The sequence below is a fragment of the Staurois parvus genome, unplaced genomic scaffold (assembly GCF_062004578.1).
Source record: "Staurois parvus isolate SC_StPar_1 unplaced genomic scaffold, SC_StPar_1.0 ptg000285l, whole genome shotgun sequence".
NCBI lineage: Eukaryota > Metazoa > Chordata > Amphibia > Anura > Ranidae > Staurois > Staurois parvus.
In genome coordinates, this window is record NW_028318081.1 from 610861 (window position 1) to 633012 (window position 22152).

Sequence of the window (22152 nt, forward strand, 5' to 3'; positions counted from 1 at the left end):
CTGCTTGGACATCATAGAGCCGAATCTATGTAGAGGAGGTAATTCCACTTTCAGGTTGCCATTTAAGTGTTTGCCTCTGCTCTTGGGGTTAATTCATGGTTGGAATCCCCTGAAAGCAGCCTGAGTGTAAAAGTGAGCTATATTGCTTTCGGTCACAGTATTTGCTGTTCTCTTGATTCTCCTAACATACAGTTGCAAGAAAAAGTATGTGAACCCTTTGGGATTACGTGGAGTTTTGCATGAATTGGGCATAAAATGTGCTCTGAACATCATCTAAGTCACAACAATAGAAGAACACAGTCTGCTGAACATAATACTACACAAACATTAGAGGTTGCCATGGTTTAATTGCACATAACATGTAAACATTCACAGTGCAGGGAGGAAAAAGTATGTGAACCTTTGGACTTAATAACTGGTTGACCCTCCTTTGGCAGCAATAACCTCAACCAAACGTTTCCTGTAGTTGCAGATCAGACCTGCACAACGATCTGGAGTCATTTTGGACCACTCCTTTTCACAAAACTGTTTCAGTGTAGCAATATTCTTGGGATGTCTGGTGTGAATCGCTCTCTTAAGGTCATGCCTCAGCATTTCAATCGGGTTGAGGTCAGGACTCTGACTGGGCCACTCCAGAAGGCGTATTCTGTGCTGTTGCAGCCATTGTTTTGTTGAATTACTTGTATGCTTTGGGTCATTGTCCTGTTGCATCACCCATCCTCTGCGGAGCTTCAGTTGGCGGACAGATGGTCGTACGTTTTCCTGCAAAATGTCTTGATAAACTCTGGAATTCATTTTCCCATCAATGACAACAATCCGTCCAGGCCCTGAGGCAGCAAAGCAGCCCCAAACCATGATGCTCCCTCCACCATGTTTCACAGTGGGGATGAGGTTTTGATGTTGGTGTGCTGTGCCTTTTTTTCTCCATACATAGTGTTGTGTGTTCTTCCCAAACAACTCAATCTTGGTTTCATCTGTCCACAGTATATTTTGCCAGTAGTGCTGTGGAACATCCAGGTGCTCTTTTGCAAACTTCAAACGTGCTGCAATCTTCTTTTTGGACAGCAATGGCTTCCTCCGTGGTGTCCTCCCATGTACTCCATTCTTGTTTAATGTTTTCCTTATTGTAGATGTGTCAACAAAAATGTTAGCATGTGCCAGAGATTTCTGTAGGTCTTTAGCTGACACTCTGGGATTCTTCTTTACCTCATGCAGCATTCTGCGCTGTGCTCTTGCAGTCATTTTTACAGGACGACCACGCCTAGGGAGAGTAGCAACAGTGCTAAACTTTCTCCATTTGTAGACAGTCTGTCTTACCGTGAACACATGAACATCAAGGCTTTTGGAGATACTTTTGTAACTCTTTCCAGCTTCATGCAAGTCAACAATTCTTGATCGTAGGTCTTCTGAGAGCTCTTTTCTGCAAGGCATGGTTCACATCAGACAGTGCTTCTTGAAACCAGTAAACCCAAAACAGGTGTGTGTTTTTTAAGGGCAGGACAGCTGTCAGCAACACATCCAATATCATCACACTGATTGGAGTCAAGGTTGGCTCACTCCTGGCTCCAATTAGCTCTGGGAGAAGTCATTAAGCTAGGGCCTCACATACTTTTTCCTCCCTGTACTGTGAATGTTTACATGTTATGTGCAATTAAACCATGGCAACATCTAATGTTTGTGTAGTATTATGTTCAGCAGACTGTGTTCTTCTATTGTTGTGACTTAGATGACGTTCAGAGCACATTTTATGCCCAATTCATGCAAAACTCCACGTAATCCCAAGGGGTTCACATACTTTTTCTTGCAACTGTATACCTGTTGTTAATGTTTATTACTTCCCATAGAGGTCTTACAGTAAAGCTGATCTCTGTGTTTTATTATAACATGTGTGCTTTTCATTGTTCCTTGCACTTACACTGTTGCCAGGTGTGCCAGTTGGGGCTGAGACAGTTCTTGGGGTTGAGAAGCAGAGTGGCGGAGTGAACAAACTTAGGCAGCCCCTACGGGGGTATCGCTACACATGGGAGCAAAGAAAGAGTCCTTAGTCCATTGTAAGCCCTGACCAGTCTGAATTGGATCATGTACAGGGACTCTTCCCTGAAATCCTGAGGATGAACGAAGAGACAAAGGAGCAAGGGAAGGTAAGTGAAAACAACTGGAAAGAGGAGGGGGCAGGGGGCAGGTGGCATTTAAGTGATGGAGGACACACAAGTTCATTTTAAACAACTTGTTTTGACCACAGGTGTGAAGAAGCAGCAAGAAGAAAATGTCCAAAGGGTAGGTGAAGATCTCGATGAATCTGAAATATTGCAGCTAGTCATATGTTCTGATTGGTGCCATGTGTGGAACATATTTTTGTACTCTGTACAGCTTGTACAACATTGCTCAGCTTTTTTATGCTTCAAAGATGAAACACAGCAAGTGCGTCACTCCAGATATTTGTGAGAAAAATTTCCTCAGGGGCACATGTCCTAGCTAATAGGATTGCCCAACCCCACCCGCCACTCAACCCCACTTGAGTAGATTAAAAATAGCTGAGCATGGCAATGCAGGTCTAATGAAGGGATGAAAGAAAATTATTAGAAAATTATTAGAAATCAGACGGTATGTTCTACATTCTGTTTTGCCTAGGGTGACATTATAAAATGCAAATTCCACCCAAAACTGATGTTTTGACTGCTGGGTGGCAAGGTGAATCATCATGTGACTTATTATAGCTCTCAGTTACTGAAAACAGTATTATACCTAAAAGAAAAACATGGATTATATTGCAGTTTACCAATTTTTAGATGTGATGGCTGCAGTATTATTCTTTTTTAGGCTTTCTTTCTTTCTTTTATTTTCATTTGGTGATCCAGCCAGTAAGTCCATTGTTTTTTAACAGAACAAGCTCTCTGCAAATATAGTGATTAGTGTATTGAGACAAACCATTTACCACTGACATGGGGTGTTTCCAATAATCAACTTTTATTTATTCATATAAATTTTTTATCCCAAAAGAAACAAATACTGTAACTGCTTGGTAACTGCAGTGTGAGCTGGAGTTTGGCTTCATTTTGTTAATATATCTAAATCTACTAGTCTATCTAACACTCCCCGCCTCCAAGGCTGACAATACTGCTGTCCAGGACCCCCAGGTGACCATCCCAGGGCCCAGAGGAGAGCTGTATCCGGCAGATCCCGTCCGTAGCCAGACCTTTAAAGGGGACCTCTAGGAGTTCCATTATCCGCTGAGGAGTTATCCATTCCAGGCTACATCCTATTCAGGATTGAGGGGACCTCTGTTACATATGACATAAATGCGCATTTATATTGCGCCTCTGGTGAGTGTGCAATTTACTCGTTATTCCTGCACAACCCCGGATCGTATGTGTCACTGGGATTTAATCAAGTCACCTCCTTTCAGTTTATTTGTGGTTTCCTCACCATCTTTATTTGTTGTTATTTGCTGTTTCATTAAGTGCTCACTGAACCCTATTTATTTACAAATGTTAGCTGTCCCTCATGCACCCCACACTAAATACACCAACAAAATTGGCAAAAGACTGCTGGTAAAGCAGCTTTTTATTGCAAGTGGGCTGCAAATTTATTGTGAACCAACATTGGCTAAAGCCTTGCACCTGACCAGGGGTCACCTTGGCCAATGATGCTTTAAGCCAGCGTATTTCAACCACTGTGCCGCGGCACACTAGTGTGCCGTGAGATATTGTCTGGTGTGCCGTGGGAAAAATTGCAATTTCATCCGTAACATAGACCTTTTAATCCGGCCCGCGGAGCGTGATACTGTCAGGATGATCTGTCCCCCTCGACGTATCTGCGCATGTGCCGGAGATCGCCGATCGGCTGCTAATGCCTGAAACTGGCACATGCGCAGATACGTCGAGGGGGACAGATCCTCATAGGAGACAGATTTTCATGCTACACCGGAACGGCGTGGGAAGACGGCGAGAGGAACGCGCGGAGCAAAGGTAAGTGAATTGACACAGGGGGGGCTTGGGGACTTAATATGGGGGATGAATTAATATGGGGGATGAATTACTATGGGGGATGAATTACTATATGGGGGATGAATTACTATGGGGGATGAATTACTATGGGGGATGAATTACTATATGGGGGATGAATTACTATGGGGGATGAATTACTATATGGGGGATTAATTACTATGCTTACTATGGGGGAATATTACTATACTTACTATGGATGACACATACACATCATTCATCTACTCTTGGTCCGGCCCCCGGGTCCAATTATAAAATACTTTATTATTTCATAATAAAGTAATTATAAAATAATTTCTTTGTGTTTGATTCCTATTCAAGAGAATTACTTTATATATAGTCAATATAGGCACAGAGGTAAATCTTTTTAACATTTTCTAATGGTGGTGTGCCTCGTGATTTTTTTCATGAAAAAAGTGTGCCTTTGCACAAAAAAGGTTGAAAAACACTGCTTTAAGCAATGTGGGAAAGTTCCAATATTTCCTAGTAGCCATATGTATATGTTCACACAGGACACACATAGTATTCAGATACTAAAAGGTACATTTTAACCTAAATTAGAAATGATATAAATTTAGAAAAAAATTTAGCAATAGTCTCTGTCGTTAACCCATACCAATATCGTACCCATGTAGGCTGGTGAACTGTTAAGAGGTGGCAAACCAGTTTACCATAATGGAGGATCGAGTAGCTTTCACATAACTACCCCACCAAGAAGCAATGAGAGTGCCAAGGAGCCAGGTGACAAAATTTGCACCATTGCTTTGGGGGTTGCCCCTTTTTATAGGGAGACCCCCTCAATATTTTCCCCCACCCAAGCATTAGAGCCCGTTAACAAAAAAAAAGAAGAAATGAGAAAAAAATGCAGCTCTTTGCAAAGGCTCAGAGAGCATAATGATTTTCTCTGTGCTACGCTCACACTTATTATTATTATACAGTATTTATATAGCGCCAAAAGGTTTGCTCAGCGCTGTACATTATAGTGGGGGACAGAACATGAGACAATACAGCAGTGTTTCTCAACTCCAGTCCTCATGGACCCCCAACAGGTCATGTTTTCAGGATTTCCATTATTTTGCACTGGTGATTTTATCAGTTTCACTGCCTTAGTAATTACCACAGCTGTTTCATCTGAGGGAAATCCTGAATCATGACCTGTTGGGGGTCCATGAGGACTGGAGTTGAGAAACACTGCAATACAGTAACACTTCCCCACACTTGTCACCTCCAGAGCAGAGTAGTGCAAAAACTGCAACACTGCTGCAGTTACCCGCACCGCTCCACAGGTGAACTCCAAGATGTTCAGAAAAATCTCACAGCTGTGAACTGGAGGAGGTGATCAGTGGGGCAATCAGAGACAGCTATCAGCAGCTGAAATCCAGCTTAGTCTCCTCTCCTACCTGCTGCTTTCAGCTGCTGTACAGACAAGGGATCAGTTACTCTAGTTTTCCCTCCCATCACACCAATCACCCCCTCCTGTCCACTGTCTGATTCTTCCAGCTGCAAGCTTCTTCCTTGTGCCACCCCGCAGTGCTGTCGGATTCCCTCTTTTCTTCTTCCACCGATCACTGCAGACACACAGAGCAGGGATCTTCAGGATGGAGAGTGTCCCTTTTCTAAATGAACACAGTGAATGATCAGTACTGATCATTCACTGTGTTCATTCATAACTGAGGCATAGTAAATGTGTTTACTATGCTTCAGTTTATGAATGAACTGGAGCTTATATCTCCTGTTCATTCAACTGCAGTGCAGATGTGGCTACAGAGAAAGGTACTGGTGAATGTGTTTCCTCATTCAGTCTCTCTAACTCAAAATTGAGACTCTGTTTAGACCCCTGATATTTCACAACAAAAACAAAATTTTTTAAATTTGTTTTAATTGCCTTATTTGGGGGAAAAAAGGCAGTTAAAACAAATTAAAAAAATATTAACAAATTAAATTGTAAAAAAGAATAAAATAATAAAAATAAAAAAACTAGTGACACCATCCACTGCCCTTCTGACACCTTCCACTGCTCTACTGACACTGCCCACTGCCCTACTGACACCATCCACTGCTCCCCTTTCCCCCCCCCCTCAAAAAAAAGAATTGTGAAAAAAATGTAAACCATAAAATTATTGTAACATATTACTCTATGGGGACACAGCTGCTGTTTGAACACAGCCGCAACTCCTAATTTGACAGGTGTCCAAATGCTGGTGAGTGGCCCTGAATGCGCACTGTCTGTGTACACATGCACCCACATGCCTGTCAAATTAGGACCTGCCACGGTGTTTGTACAGTTGTTGCATCCACTTAGCGTAACATAGGCCTGCACAGTAAAAAAAATAAATCTGCCTTACACTGTACAGACCACAACACTTATGTGACTGAACCCCAAGACCTCATTCACACACAGAGCTTTATTTATTGCTTCAATATAGATCTGTCTTTTAGATTTAGCAGGAATTAAAAGTTATGTTGTGTTTGTGTCCGCTAATAATGATTTTATTGTCTTTTGTCTGAAAAGGAAATGATGACACAGGAGATAGTCAGAAAACTCACAAAAAAGCAGCTAAACGTAATATGAGTTAAAAAAACGCATAAAATGCAGGTATACTGTACATACATAAAAATGCAGGTATACAGACACAGAACTCAGGTACATGCAGGTAAATGTATATCAGTTTTTACCTGCATTTTTTATTCACAAAAGTTTAAACCAGCCCTAAAGGGTATGGCAAACGGCTTGATGCTTAATGCCATGGTGGATACCAGTCACTATGGTTAGTGTGTCAAGCTGATAACTTTTACATTTTTTAATCAAAAAGTCAAATAATTAAATACATTTAGCCACCCAAAACTGAGCACAGATTCAATATTATGGATACTGGTCTCCACAGGCAATTACTGTACTTTCATTGGGAAATGTACCCTTTCTCTTTCTTCGCCTGGCAAATGTGCAAAAAACATGTCCAGACAAAGTGCTAGTCTTCATTTTTAAAATGAGTGAATGATACACCAATCACTTTTTTTCAATGAAGAACAGATATTATCAAACTTCCACTAATGTTTTTGAATGGGCAAACGTGCACATAAATGTGAGGCCAATGTGCAGCCAATTTATTTATAAATGTGCTTGGAATACAGGAGGGGAAGTAGTAACCCCTTTAAAAAATAAATACGAGGTGCATTCAAGTCAGACTGGGGCTTTTGAGTTTATATAATAAAAGAACAAATTTCAAGGAGCGGAAATTACATTTTTTTCTACATACTCCCCTGCTACATTTATACACCTATCCCCGTGTTTAACTAATGCCTTTAACCTCCCTGGCGGGATGATTATTTCAGATTTTTGGTGCTGAAAGCGGTACCATTATTTTGCATGGAAATTTGGCGTTTTATATTGTAGGCCTGTAATTTTTAGGAATAACTCACTGAAATCTATCTGAACAAGAGTCTAGTAAACATCCCAGGTATGTTAAAATTTGAAACGTGAAATCATAAATGATAATTTAATAAATAATCATAAAAAATAATAATATAATAATAATACATTTAATTCAATAATATAATCAAACCAAAAACACTGAAATTGGAAATATAGCGCCAAGTTCGCACATCACTGAGCAAAGTTGCAAAATCGTTTTCAGTGTCTGATGACGAATTTCCCCACGAATCATTATCACTCAATTCTGCAAGTGGTTCTGATTTACTATCGCTGTTCTCTAGCCGGTCTAAAACCGCTTTTGACCTAAAGGGACACTTTTTGGGCGCCATGGACATTTCTCAGTTTCCAGGCAGAAAGAACAGTAAAAATGCAGGCAGGGCGCCGGACAAAGCACTCGGGACAAAATGTATGTGAAATGCTTTGATACGGTAATGTTTTACTATGTGATTTTAGTGATTTTAGTGAATGTCACTTTTTGTCATTTTCAAATTTCCTGCCGTTCCGTCCCCCATACGTCCCGACGCTCGCAGGAGACGGAACCCAGATGACAGATGCCGGCATCTGCCGGATTACATTGCCGAGGACACTGCAGGGGGGATATGGCGGGAGCGCAGGACAAGGTAAGGTGATCAAGGGATCCCAGAGCAGCGCCGCATGGTAAGCCCGAGTGTAGCTTGGGGTTACCGCTTGTGGTACTGAAACTTTACCCCGAGCTACACTCCGGAATACCACCAGGGAGGTTAAAGCTTTGGCATAGAAAGATTTATCAGTACGTCTGAACCATCCTAGGACAGCCTGCTTCACTGCACCATCATTGTGTTCACTGTTCCCACAGCAAGATTCGTCTCTTGCGCCGATTATCCAGGATCAGGCGTTCACAGGAATGACTGCTGTCGGCTAGAAACCACCAAGGCCGCTATCGTCACTGACCTTTAAAAGTTTAAAATGTCTTACTGTGGCTGAGCATCTCATCACCGACCTGTGATTGACGTCTTCTGTAGATATCTGTGAGTTATACACCTTCGTTCACAAGAAACTTCATCAGCACACGCTGTTCCATGCACACACCAACACTGTTGTCTGCCATCTTGAATGGTCTCTGGACTGGCCCCCAACATGTGCACTGCCTATCAGTAATAGGACACACTTGCCACTTACTACTACGTGTAGTACCTCCATGCTAGCATTCCTTTTATAATATTAAAAGTCCTGGTTTGATTTGAACGCTCCTCGTAAAATGGCAGAATTGTTGAAATAAAGTAAGAAAACATAAAATAACAGAATTGTTAAAATGAAGAAGAAAACATTAAATAAAATGACAGAAAAAAGACATAAACATTAAATTAAACTGAAAACTAGAAATAAATGTATGGTTTTATTTTATACGTGATATTTTATTCACTTATTTCTGAAGAAAATGGTCCCATCATTCTGAAGTGTTGTGACCTAGTTACACCAAAGGGTCCTATCTACCCTTCAGGTACAGGGTAGGGACAGAGAAGTACCTCAGGCCAGAGAATGTCCTCTGATGTACAGCACAAGCTAGGAATGTAGTGACACACAGAACAGCCTTTATCTGGGCTGGGCCATTTGACTGCTGTCCAAATAGCTAGGAGCTGTAACCCTAAGCCTTGTGTCAGGCTATAAGTACTCCTTATGTAGGTGACAAAGCATCAGTCTACATCGTATTTCTTCTAAGGACAGGTGCAGAAGACTGAAAACCAGAGTAAGTACTCCTTCTATTCTCACTAGCTGTATCACCTCTATCTACCCAACCATTAGGCATTGATGGCAATGGAATGGATGATCCAGATAAATACTGGACTATCACACTTTAAAGAAAGATTATTAGTTATAAATGCATTTTTATTTTTGCAACTTTGGACTTCAGGGGACTAAAACAAACATTTGAAGCATATGTTTTGATATTATTAATTCTTAATTAAATAAAACAAAGTAAACATATTTTTATATTCGCAACATTTTACTTCGAGAGAAACAAAAATCTGAATAATTATCATTCATATAATTAAAAAAAAAATCTTAACTGCTTATGGCATTTAATATGTACTTAAACAATTCCTTGCTCATGTGTCTTGCACCTATGTGGACTATATTTTTTAAAAAAAGAACTGTAATTGCTAGATAATGTCTGTTCGCCATTATAATTGCATTAACATTTTTTTTTACATTTTAAGCATTGGCATATTTTTACTACTGATAACTTTTATTTTGGCACTGGACATTTGTATGGACTTTAAAGGGCTATGGATACCCACAGACATTAGATGGCAATTCAGATCGATCTAACGTCTTTGTGGCAGCACCAACCAGAAAGCATTCTCTAGGGCATGGGTGTCAAACTGACGGCCCTCCAGCTGTTGCCAAACTACAAGTCCCATGAGGCATTGCAAGATTGAAAGTTACAAGCATGACTCCGAAAGGCAGAGGCATGATGGGACTTGTAGTTTCGCAACAGCTGGAGGGCCGCTAGTTTGACACCCCTGCTCTAGGGGAAAAAACAACAATCAGGTTTGCAAACTGATTTCTGTTGTTTCATCCAAGATAAGTGGGAACTGCCATTTATTCTCTGAGCAGGAACTCCCTGTGTAAGGTGGAAGCTGGTCCATAAGACCGTCCAAGACCCTGGACATTCGTGAACATTCAACCATTGTCGATGTATAAGACCAGCTTAAACAATTAGTTATGTCTGAAAATCTCCTTTAATATCGCTCTGCAATTAAAAACAAAGCTTTTTACATGTCATTTTAAAACAGATCTTGGTCTAAACAATGAAAGAAAAATTATATTTCTTCCGGAATAAAGTTATGTACCACTTACAGCTAAATAAGATGAAATTCAGTTTACATTCTTTTATATATATAAAAATGTTTTTTTTTTTTTTAAATTGTATGTGCAGTTGTTATTATTCCAAGGCTAAGTTGGGCAATACAGCTTTTAATATCAGTTATGCTGCAGATCTGGTTTGAGGCTTGTTCTACTACCGTTATGCATAGTGCCTTTTCCATATTCAACAGTACATGGACGCAGTGTTATTAACTATGATGATCAGTTTCACAGTAATTAACACTGATAGAGCTTTTATATTCCGTTGGGGCTAGTGTCAGAAATATAAACACAATTTTCTGCGTTTTTGATATAGAAAAACACTTTAAGAAAATGTAAATGGCCACTCCTGAAGGGTTTTGTTTTGTTGGAATAGTGCTTGTTCTGGTTATGTAAGTGCAATTTATAGAGCATTCATATAGCTCATACATAAACCAATAGATTACTGCATTCTAAAATGTTAAAAAGTAAAATGTTAGATGATGCTTGAATACCATTAGTCTGGTTTGTATATTTAGGAATCTTGCTTACAAAACGCTGCTATAAGTTTGATTATATATAGATGCTTGTAAACAATGTAATGATTTAGTTATATGCTGTGAATAGCCTGTACAATATAATCTTCTGCTATTTATGTCTATTCATACCAAAAACACAGCTGAATGAGTTGGAGACAGAACAGACCCCCATTAGTTAGAAACAGTCATGAACTAAAAAGTCAATGATTTGCACCCCCCCCCCCTGTTAAATGTAGCTTTCTAAAATATACATTTTTTTTCCATGTAAAGTGGGTAATAATCTTAGTTTTGGATAGAGTGGGGAAACGTTAGACCCCTGCCAATTTCGTATTGCTGTCTGTGTTTCCAGTGGGGAGATTTACCCTCTATTTCTGCTGAAGACCATTGTCATTTAGCAATAAAGTGAGGGGAAATCCATAGGTTGTCCCCAGAACAAGTTTTAAAGGGACATCTTCCAATGGTGCCACTTGTATCGGGGACAACTGTCTAAGAGAGGAATTCCTCTCTCTTTGGGAGATATCTTCTAACTTCCTGCTGTGTCTCTGGGACAGGAAATGAAGGAAACCTTTCCCTAATTGGACAAAAGGAGCAAACAATGAGCTTGCAGGGGTTTGAACCCCTTCCTACACAATACAAAATAAAAAAAAAGGTTTTGGCTATATATATTCCTTATCAAAAGCAATGAAATAAAATATTAGTTTATAAACTTTTAAAATTGAAATAAAATGTATTATCAGCCATTATAGTTTTACTTTAAAGGCTTTTAAATTTCCTTTAGAATGATAAGTCAAACCTACAGAGAGATTTTGAATTATATTGGCTGGGCCATGTTGGGCCAGTTCTTTAATTTATTCCAGGTAGCATGTTCAGGATTTATTTGTGCCTATCCAAAACTTACACTATGTTAATATAATCATTCTAAATTGAGATTAGGTAACACTTATACCTTGATGACAGTTAATTAACTATTTTATATCAATAAATTTTAATATGTTTAATCAACAGTAGAAAGAGCGGCACAGATACAGACAGGTGTCTGGAAGGATGGGCAGGATATCAGCCTCAACCGTCCTTTTATTTATATCAGGAATACTGCTTTCAAGTAAGTTTTTTTTTAATCTACTACTTTACTATTTTATTGTACTTTGTTAGTAGTAGTTTTGTTTGTTGGAAACTACATCCGGCCTATTTATTAAAATACGGACAATAGAGAACTTGCCTTCAGCATAATGAATGCAGTCACCTAGATTTTGGCTCAGCACACAAATGAAGGGACATCATAAATAAACATGATAAATTATATAGTGGTGACTTGGATTTACTGGAACAACATGCTCCTTATTTTCATGATGCTTGTATGCTCATTTTAAAAGTTATTTGAAATGCTTTGTACATATTTGACATTTGTGACGTATAGAAAGTCAGTTTGAAAAATGACATATGCCCATCGACTTCAACCAAAAGACTAAGGAAGCCCATAGACCACTGGGTTGAACGTAAAAATCTGACTTATTTCCCCAATCCACACACTCAGTATGGATGGAGGAATCTTCCCTGCTGAGCTATTGTATTCTGAGTGGAGAAACCTCCTTGCCATCAGAATACACTGATCAGATTTTCAGGCTATAGCCTGCGGTGGTGAATAAGCACGGAAAATGCGACAGAGCAGTTGTACAGAAGTCAATCTGTGAATCAACTTCTGTACAACCACAGTGCCCATACATGGATTGAAATTCGACCAGTCCTTGCTTTGTATGGTCAGCTTAAAATAAATAACTAAAAAATCTAGAGGAAGAGTGATCAAAGTTGCTCTAACAAGGAACAACTTCTTTCCTGACCTCCTAAGACAATCTGATACTCCCCAGGTTAACAATCAACAGTGTTATTTCTTCTACATATTAATAGCCAATTAAATTTTGAGTATTTTAAAACACATCCAGACTTTTTTTAAACCATCAACTGAGTTGGCTAGGAGTAGCTATAGTGGAAGTCTATTCCACATTTTCACAAATATTACTGTAAAGAAAACTTTCCATATGCGGAGGGTAACCCTCTTGTGTTTTGCTAAAGTTCATTTATTACTATCTGTAAGCAACAATAACAAGTACTCACTTGTCAGATCCCATTCCTTTTAACCCTAGGTTCACATTGGTGTGGCTCCGTGAGCCGCATTTTGCGTGGGCATGGCAGCCCATTCATTTGAATGAGCTGCCATTCCTTCTGAAATACAGGGAAAAACACACCATTTCTGGAATCGCAGCCCACACAGGTACTGCAAGTGCAGTGTGGTTCCCAGTGTGGGAGTGATTTCCAGTGCATGCGGTGTGCAATTAGGAATAGTGGCACCTGCACATATCTCCTGAATTTTTCTGTGCAGGTGGCTGCAGGAACAGGTGCAGTCTAGCCTAACAGAGTATATAAGACAATTTTTTAATTTCTGAGTCTCATTCAAAATAAATAGTAACTGTCATTTGTGCTATGTTTAGATCACTGTATAAATGGACAGACATCAGGCCCCGAAATTGTAAGTATTTAAAATTTGGATTTATTGTTCTCTGTGTGCTGCCTGGAATTAGAGAATTCTTGTTCTGTATATGAAAGGAACAGATGTGTGTCATTTTGTGCTGCTAATTTTGAAATTGTAACCTGCATTAAATTCATACATTAAAAATGACATAGTGGTTCAAGGTCGAAGGATCACATCATGATGGCATCAACAATTTTTATTACTGAAACTGGGTTTTATTTCACCAGTTTTAGAGAATTCCTCTAGTCTTAGGTCTTCATGGTTTCCTTCTTAAAAAGGAGGTAGTATGATTTCCATGGTTTACGTGATTTCCATGGAAGTATGATTTCCATGAACAAAATATTGAATGCCAACCTCATAATATTAAACTTCCTAGTTAAATTTTCAGTACTTTATATGACAGATGATAAACGTCACTAAATAGTTGATGCTTAGATGGATCATAATGAGCTGGTAAAGTCAAACGGGTGTAAGTCCCAGGCTGTGTGGTTAGACTGCATGTTGCTTTGATCAAACTAATTTTGCTTGTTCACAAAAGAATGCACATAAATGTAAATGAAAACAGCAGATCCCTAGGTCCAGCTTAGACAGGATTTCCATCATGTCCTCATTTTTGGCTACTTGTCACATTCAGTAAACATATGGTTTTTACACATCCCTAAAAATGTTTAGCGGACATTTAAGCTAGCAAGAAGCTCCCAAGAGCGCTTTTATATTATCTTGGTGTTTAGGCACATAACATTCTTTGTGCTTTGTGGGAGGTCCTGTACCCAAATATATCAATTGGGTTACACCCTTATTTGTATCATTAAATAACTTATTTCTTTCTGTGTGCAAACATCCTAGACAAAGAGACACATGTAATAAAACTATTGTTATGAAATCTCTTTTATTAACTGAATAACATATCCCCTGTTGTTTATCCACTTGATATATTCCAAGTTCAGCTCTACATAAAACTTCTCGAAAAAGTGAACAATTCCACATGTGGGCTTAAAGTTCAGTTTTGTCACTATGTTCATCAATAACGTATTTTTCTTTTATCCTTCTAAAACTGCCTCAGGGCACATACTGGAAATTACTTTGTATGTCTTTGGTAACCAGAATTGATTTAAAACATGAAGCACCTTCTGCCCCTAAGGAAAAAGAACACACGCAAATTTACCACACCTTACACCTAAATACTGCTCAATCTTCACATTTTTCAGCTTTATTTATTAAAAAAACAACAAAAACAAGAAAAAAACCCACTGGTATTTAGCAAACTGAAAAATGCCTATATTCTTTGAATTTGTGGTTTTCCACTTTGCAGATTTTACCTGTTGCGTTTGCTAAATTTCAAGCACAGGTATACTCTAGTACAGTGGTATCCAAACTGCAGCCCGGGGCCAGATGATGTCCTTTGCTTGCTTTTATCTGGCCCTTGGGGCACTATTTCATCCACTGATACCAACAATGGGGCATATTTCCCCCCAATGACACAGATGATGGGATACAATTTCTCCAAATGACACCAACGATAGGGCACAATTCCTCCCACTGACATCAATAATGGGGCACAGTTCCTATCACTGACACCAACAATGGGGCACAATTCCTCCCTCTGACACAAACAATGGGGTGCAATTCCTTCCACTGACACCAAAAATAGGGTGCTATCCTCCCACTGATACCAAAAACGGGGCATTATTTATTCCCACTGACGTCGGGACCTTTTCTACTCCCAATGGGCACAGTCCAGACCCCATAAAGACTGAAGGGCAGAAAACTGGCCCTTTGTTTAGAAAGTTTGGAGACCCCTGCTCTAGTACTTACTACACAACGTTTTAATTGTTAGACAAATCAAAAACAGCTTAAAAAGCGGCTTCAAGATAATTAATAAGGCATGTCCTCACTTGTCATCATTTCTGTCCTTATATTTCCTGTAACCCTATAGGGCCTTTGCAGTGTTATACTTTAAAAACAAATTGGACACAAGGGGGCGCCAATCTCTGTGTAGAGGGTTAAAAATGTATTGGTAACAAGTGGTGTAAAAACTACTCACAAACGTAAGAAGTCTTAAAGCATGGTAAAAGAATGCCTTTGGTAAGCCCTCAGTCTGCCAGTGATGTGTAGATGGGTCCTGGTCATGCGTGGACCGCAAGAAAGTCAGGACCTCGGCGGGCGACCAATGACAGGGCAGGAACAGGGTCAGGTGACGTGTTTTGAAGCACGTTTTGAAGCACTTGCTTCTTCTTCAGACCCTGGCTTCTTCAGAGCCTTCGAAACACGTCAGCTGACCCTGTTCCTGCCTTGCCATTGGTCGCCCGCCGAGGTCCCGACTTCCTTGCGGTCCACGCTGGTTTCGGTGCCATTTTCAAAAACTCTCTGCATTGCTTACTACTGACGGCTGCATCTCTGCTCATCCTGCATGACCAGGACCACGCTGCACATCACTGGCAGACTGAGGGCTTACCAAAGGCATTCTTTTACCATGCTTTAACACTTCTACAGAGTTCTGCTTCGCTCTATGGGGAGCTGCCTTCACCAACCATCCTCTACCTAGGACCCTTGGACTATGGACTTTTATGTCTCTATTATCATTTGTCGCTTTATTGCCATCCAATTTTGATTTAATTATTATTGTACTTTTTTTCCTGTTTTATTTCTCCTGTTTTATCCGTTATATGTCACTAACCATATCTTGACTTTTATATGCGTGGTCCTCTCCCTGCACCGATTTGTTTTTATTTATACTTTAAAAACATCAGTTGTTTTTGTTTTAAAACATGCTAGACAGTAACCTTCAAACTATGGTTTTCCATAAAGTTATCTGCAGAACCAGAAGGAGCAGCTGCAAATCCATCTGCAGAACCAAAAGAATTAGGCGCTTGGGCATTTGAAACAACAATAATAGCTGATGTTGTAGCAACGAATTCTGACAGTGTAAGGACCCCTTTCTTTTTTATATCTCAGTTTCTCATAATAAGACCAATGTTTTAAATACTGTATATTTAATATGAAGTGTTTAAGACTACAGTCACTACCAACATCATGTTGTTATAGGCTTACTAAGCTGTCATCCTTTTTTGTCCCGTTCCTTGTGTGTGTCCATACCGTTCAGTCCTTGTTATTTTGTCTCTTCTATTCCTGTTTTCCGTGTCCCAGTTCTGTCATTTTTGTCTTGTCACCAAAGAAGAAATGGTTTATTTTATTTTGTCTTCTTATTCAATATCCAGAGTGACAAATGACCTCTAGTAATAAGGGAATGGCCAGTTTGATCATACTCCCTTAACTTGTGTGTCATTTGTCAAATTATACTCCTTCATCTCTGGTCATGTCTTGTGGCTTTTGATTTGTGTCTTGCTGACCTTTTACCTGACTCTGCAATTCGACTTCTAATAACTTCAGTCTGTCCTTTGTTCCCTGCCTTCTGGACTTTTCATGTTTGTTATCTTACACTGTTGCACCATTGTTCCACGTTTCCATGTCCTTAGTTTTCACCATGCAACCCTAACTAAATAGCTGACCTAACTCAAGAGGCAAGTTATCCCAACACTCCGATTGTGAAATTCTGTTTCCTACTTTTCTTGGTGCACTGCTTATATTATCTTCTGTGCTAAGTATCCAGAGAAAGGTCAAGAGAAAAAAAGAATAAAAGGAGGTGTGCATAAGTATAACACTGGACCTATAGTTGTACAACAGTTCACTGCTCTACTATCTACTATGTTCCCTACTTTATCATATCAGTAGATGAAAATAGAAGCCCAGAAATAATTACCTCACATAAAAAAATTGGCACATGATCAAACTCCTTGTCACCTAGTCCTGTGACCAGCCACAGTGGGATATCGGAATAGTATCGGAACAGTAATATCTAGAAAACAAGTACTTATTGGATCATCTTGTATCTCAGAAAAGGCAGCATGGCAAGGCAGATCAAAAACTCATTTTAAATGGTCCAGACATACAAATTTAATTTTTCAGTTGGGGGTGAAGAACAATGGTCATTTGATTACTCAGCTATAGGTGGGAGGAGTTAGGAATTAAGGTGCCAAGGGATAATAAAAAAAACACAAGATTTTAATTTTAACATCAGGTGAATTGACCCTTTAAATAAGTATCTGTATCTACTTGAAAGTGAGATGCTCAAGAAAAGAATTAAAGGAATGTTATCTTGTATTTATTTTAATGTTCAGTTTATATAAGTATGTTTAATATTGTTGTGATGGAATATAAAAACGTTTGCCAAAAGCAAAATAATTAACTATTTTATTTAACATTTTGCAGTGCCCCTCTTACGTGCAAGCTGGTAAGTACACATACTGCTTTTTTTTTTCTAGTGTATGGGTAAGAACTAGGTAAGTCAATGCTTAATACATGTATGTTTCTCTATGACAGGTCGTGCAATCTGCTCCAGCTATGTTGGGCTGTAAGTATCCTCTTTAAATAAAACATTCTAAATGATGAACATAATGATCAGAAGCATGGAAAAAACTGTCATGTGTTATATGATTCAGCATTTATAAACTGTATACCTTAACAATGAATTTCACTTGTTTGATTTCTTTTGGTTCTTTGAATGTACCATGGAAAGCATGTTGTTATATCAGTGAGATCAGTGAGATCCACAGGCATTTTTTGCATTTATCAAACAAATATAACAAAATGCTCTCCATGGTATATTTAAAAAACTAAAATGAATCAAAGAAGTGAAATGTATTGTTAAGGTAGTGCTCTCTTGTGTCTTGTGCACTCCTCAGCATTATCTCAAGCAACATTTTCAGCCCTTCCCAGTTTACCTCTGTGAACTACAGAACACCCCCCTCCAATGTTATAGAGAAAAGAAGAGGGATATATTTTCTATAGTCCTGCTTCTCCCGTAAATGCAGTGAGTGAGAATTGTAATTCTAGGACAGAGCATGTTTTACTGGCAGGATTACTAGATAGAAAATAAGGGGAAAAGTGCCTGAAAAATTGCTAATTCAGCCACCTGCAATAGAGGGGAAATCTTGCAATAGGGACTAGACGTGTGCGTTTCGTTTCGTAATGAGTCACTTTTTAGAAGAAAATGCATCCAAAACGAACATTTCCAACATACATATGTCTAATAGGGACACCTGTTTCAAAGATAATGGTGATTTCTTTTATTTTGGAGAGATTTCCTCTACCTGTGTCTACAGGACAGAAAGTAAAGATAAATCTCTCAGTGGGACACAGAAAGCCAAAGTAAAAACCCTAAACCCTTCCCTTAACTTAAAATATTTTCTTAACTTCGAAAACTTAAACAAAGGTTTTGCCTAATAATATACCCTAATAAGTTAAGCTTGCCTCCTATCTAACTGACATATTACTAATAAATAGAGCAACCCTTTAAACAGAGGAAGCAGTGAATATTGGTAGGCACTGTAACTGTGAAATGTTTCTATGTATAGCGTTTGGCATTTTAGAAAAATTTTTCACCCAATATCCACCTTATATTACTTACTAATAGTCTGTTCCCTTTTATAATATTTTTTGTATAATACTTTTTTTTTTAAAAACTAGTGACGATCTAGTTCAGCTTCTGAAAAGTCCAACCTTTGATGTGTGCGGCACTTCTTTTCAACACTATGCTTGTGCAGACGTAAGTTTGATTGTGTTTTGTGTTTCATTGTGTCTCATGAATTAAAACAATACTGTGTCCATTGTTCAGCAACTGCATCAGGAAAGATTTGGTGTGTGTTCAAGAAGGGGTTCACTTAATTGCCTGTCCACTTACTCTTCCATTGTGAACTTTTGTTCAACCCCTCCCTCCACTTATTATGATAAAAAAAATGTGGTCAATATCTGCGCCTTTATGCCTCTGCCAATTGTTATGTTGCAACTGATTGTGTAATCACATTGCAATATCTTTAGTCCCAAAACACACTAAATCTTTCCTTTCATTATGGTAAGAACCAAGCACAGTGTCTGTCGTCTTCTCTTTTACCTTTTACAGTTTTAACTCTGTTTCTAAAATGTGAATTATCTTTAAGTGCAATGCCAGGGAAGACTCAGGTCATGTTCACTGTGTCATGGACAATGACAGGGTCACTTTAAAATGGTTTTATTTCCTGCTGTTTTATTCACAGTTGAGCAATGTGGCAGACAACACAGTTTATGACATCCTGAACTGCTTCATTACAAACCCTGATGCGATCATTACGCAAGGAGGATTCTCGCTTTTCTTCAACCAACTCAGTTTGAACACAATTGGGTTCGTGCTGAACAAGGTCAATCTTATGGTAAGTCCCTTCCTTGTGCCCTGAATATGAAGCAGAAAGTTCGCTTTCATAGCAGTCCCATTGTTTGTACATATTCACCTTCTGGCAGCATATGGCTTAGTCTCCAGCATGTCAGTGAGAAGCCCTTTTTTAAACTTTTGGGAGTCCTAGGGTCAGACTGATATGCAACATCACTTTCACAAACTTCTGTCTTTCAGGTTCCTTATTCATCCATTACAGCACGAAGCAGACAATATGTGTTGAATGCAGTGTGGGAGAAACTAAGGCAAGATCCACAAAATCTGAGCCCTGGGTCACTAGCTATTTGGGTACTGGACAAGCTATATCCCTTCATACCTGCCATCAACAATGAGATCCTGAACTGCTTAACTACCACCACAGTGACATGTGAAGGACTGGAGATCATGTAAGTCCAATATGTTCTCATTACATGGGCTATTCAAGTAGAAGTAGCTTTGCTAAAAATTACCTTTGCTAAAGCACTGGGTATCTTAAATCATTGCCACATGGGGTTTTTTTTGTCTTTCTAATAAATAAACATTTTTACTTTTTTGTTATCTCAGTGCCTCTAATCTTCTCCAGCCTCTTTCAGCCACTTCTTGTCTCAAGCATCACTTGTAAATTGTTGCTGTGGACTGGCTTCCTGACAGTGACAACCCTGGGACATGTCTGCTCAATGTGTGTCAGCTTGGCATCTTGTAGTTTCCATTATGGAAGCATGTAAAGGATGTAGTTGCATAGTTGTCATTCCATAGCAAGAAGTGGCTGATCAAGGACCTTTTTGTCAGGATCACCAGATATTCTCTCAATGAATCTGCAGACATAAAAGGAAAACAACTTTTCACAAGGCATTAACATGTGAAAACATATATGAGATTTTAGAGACTGGGTTTAGATCTACTTTAAAGTTGAACTGCAAATTGCTTTGTTAGTTGTGGAAAAAATGGGGAAGTCTTTTGATGTCTTTGACTCCACTGGGGATCTCTTGAAAGCTCACCAAACATGTTACAGCCTGATTACACGATCTCCTTTAGATTTACCAACATGCATGTAGTGCAAAAGTCTGCCATATTGAATTTAGATTAATTGGATAGTTCAGGTAGGCCCTCACTCAAATTGTATAGTTTTGGTAGATCTAAAGGTGAATGTACAGAAATAATATGGTCATATTTCAACGTGCATACTGAGCCTAACTCACTAGCCACTATGTACTGATCTAATCACCATTAAGGTGGCAGCCATCCTTTGTGCTTGGCATTGTGTAAAACAGACGTTGGAAGTAAACCTCAGCATCCTTTTTTCCTTCCTTTCAGTGTCCAGGCACTGCATTTGCAATATTCTTCATTTAGCAATGTAACTAAGGATGACATTGGAATGTGGATAACCAGTTTCATCAAGGCAAAATGTGAGTATGCAAACTTACACAACGCCAAAGTGATCCCTGCCAGACACACCCTATGACTAAACACGTCATACCATGTATAAGCTATATATAGTTTCTTTCAATATTTCTCTTTACATATATTTGTATAACCCTTACAGTTAAACCAAAATGATCCCAAAAGCACTCTGCTGTGAAGCAAGCATTATTTTCTTAGAAGGATGGTATAGTGTATATTCAGTGAGCACATATTTCATGTTTTGTACATTAATGAGAACTTGTCACTTTCCCAGTGAAGGCATACATTTAAAAGGACAGAGTAAATACTCACCTTCCCCACTGTGTGCACTGCCAAACATTGTTCTGATCCTGAGAATTCATCCCCCAAACTAGAGACAGTAGGGACATAGGGATCAGTAGAAGGAACCAATGATAGCTGCAGGGGACTCAGGAGACTGACATTCTTAGAAATGTCTATTTCCCAGTGGAATCTGGGGGACCACTTCTCAGGACCGAAGCTGCATTTAGAAGCACCAGCAGAGGGGGAGGTGAGTAATTACACTCTCCTTTTAAAGGTATAATTTCACTAGTAAACTTTTGAGTAGTGAAAGGGTTGCTTTAACAGGTGACTTTCACATTTTTACAAGCTTGACCTTCCATATTTTTGTTGTTGCATTAAAACCGGAATGCGTAGATTAACCATAGAGCTCTCAGTGTCTCAGTGAAATAGCTTTGCCTCTCCTTCTTTTAACAAGTGTTGAGATATCATATTAGCCATGCTTGTCTTGTGACATAGAGCAGTAAAGTGCAACTATTGTGTAACGCTGCAAAACAGGATGCAGGTCTTGAGTATGTAATGAACAGATATCGCTATAGATGTGTGATATATATTTAAAAATATACACAGGAACAATGATATACAAATATAGGAACATACTGATATGTTTAGTTACATCTCTCTCTCTCTCTCTTTATATATATATATATATATATATATATATATATATATATATTATTTTTATTTTTTTTGCAGAAGCTTAGATCTTATATGAGGGGTCTTCAAATAGTTTCCGCGCTTTTATATTTTTGTTGGAAACAGTGAGGGCAAGAGGAGTAGTAATTGGTTGTGTCTGAGGGTGTCATGTGACTAGTCTGTCTGGCAAACCAGCTGACCTTGCAGTTTAGTATATAAGTTGT

The 22152-nt window shown here is 38.9% G+C and overlaps 1 protein-coding gene across 2 annotated transcripts in view; it reads left to right on the forward strand.

The window, feature by feature from the left end:
- The first annotated feature begins 9025 nt into the window (after positions 1-9025).
- Positions 9026-22152, forward strand: part of LOC149458513 (uncharacterized) — a 78844-nt gene continuing 65717 nt past the window's right edge. Inside the window, exons 1-10 of one of the 2 annotated variants that reach the window (XM_089682094.1) lie at positions 9026-9163; positions 11808-11904; positions 13289-13326; positions 16138-16254; positions 17599-17620; positions 17710-17740; positions 18856-18934; positions 19422-19574; positions 19772-19980; positions 20888-20979. In XM_089682094.1, the coding sequence (XP_089538220.1) occupies positions 11847-11904; positions 13289-13326; positions 16138-16254; positions 17599-17620; positions 17710-17740; positions 18856-18934; positions 19422-19574; positions 19772-19980; positions 20888-20979 (799 nt within the window). In that variant the 5' untranslated portion in view covers positions 9026-9163; positions 11808-11846. The remainder of the gene's footprint in view (positions 9164-11807; positions 11905-13288; positions 13327-16137; positions 16255-17598; positions 17621-17709; positions 17741-18855; positions 18935-19421; positions 19575-19771; positions 19981-20887; positions 20980-22152) is intronic. The other variant, XM_089682095.1, reaches the window with a different exon arrangement.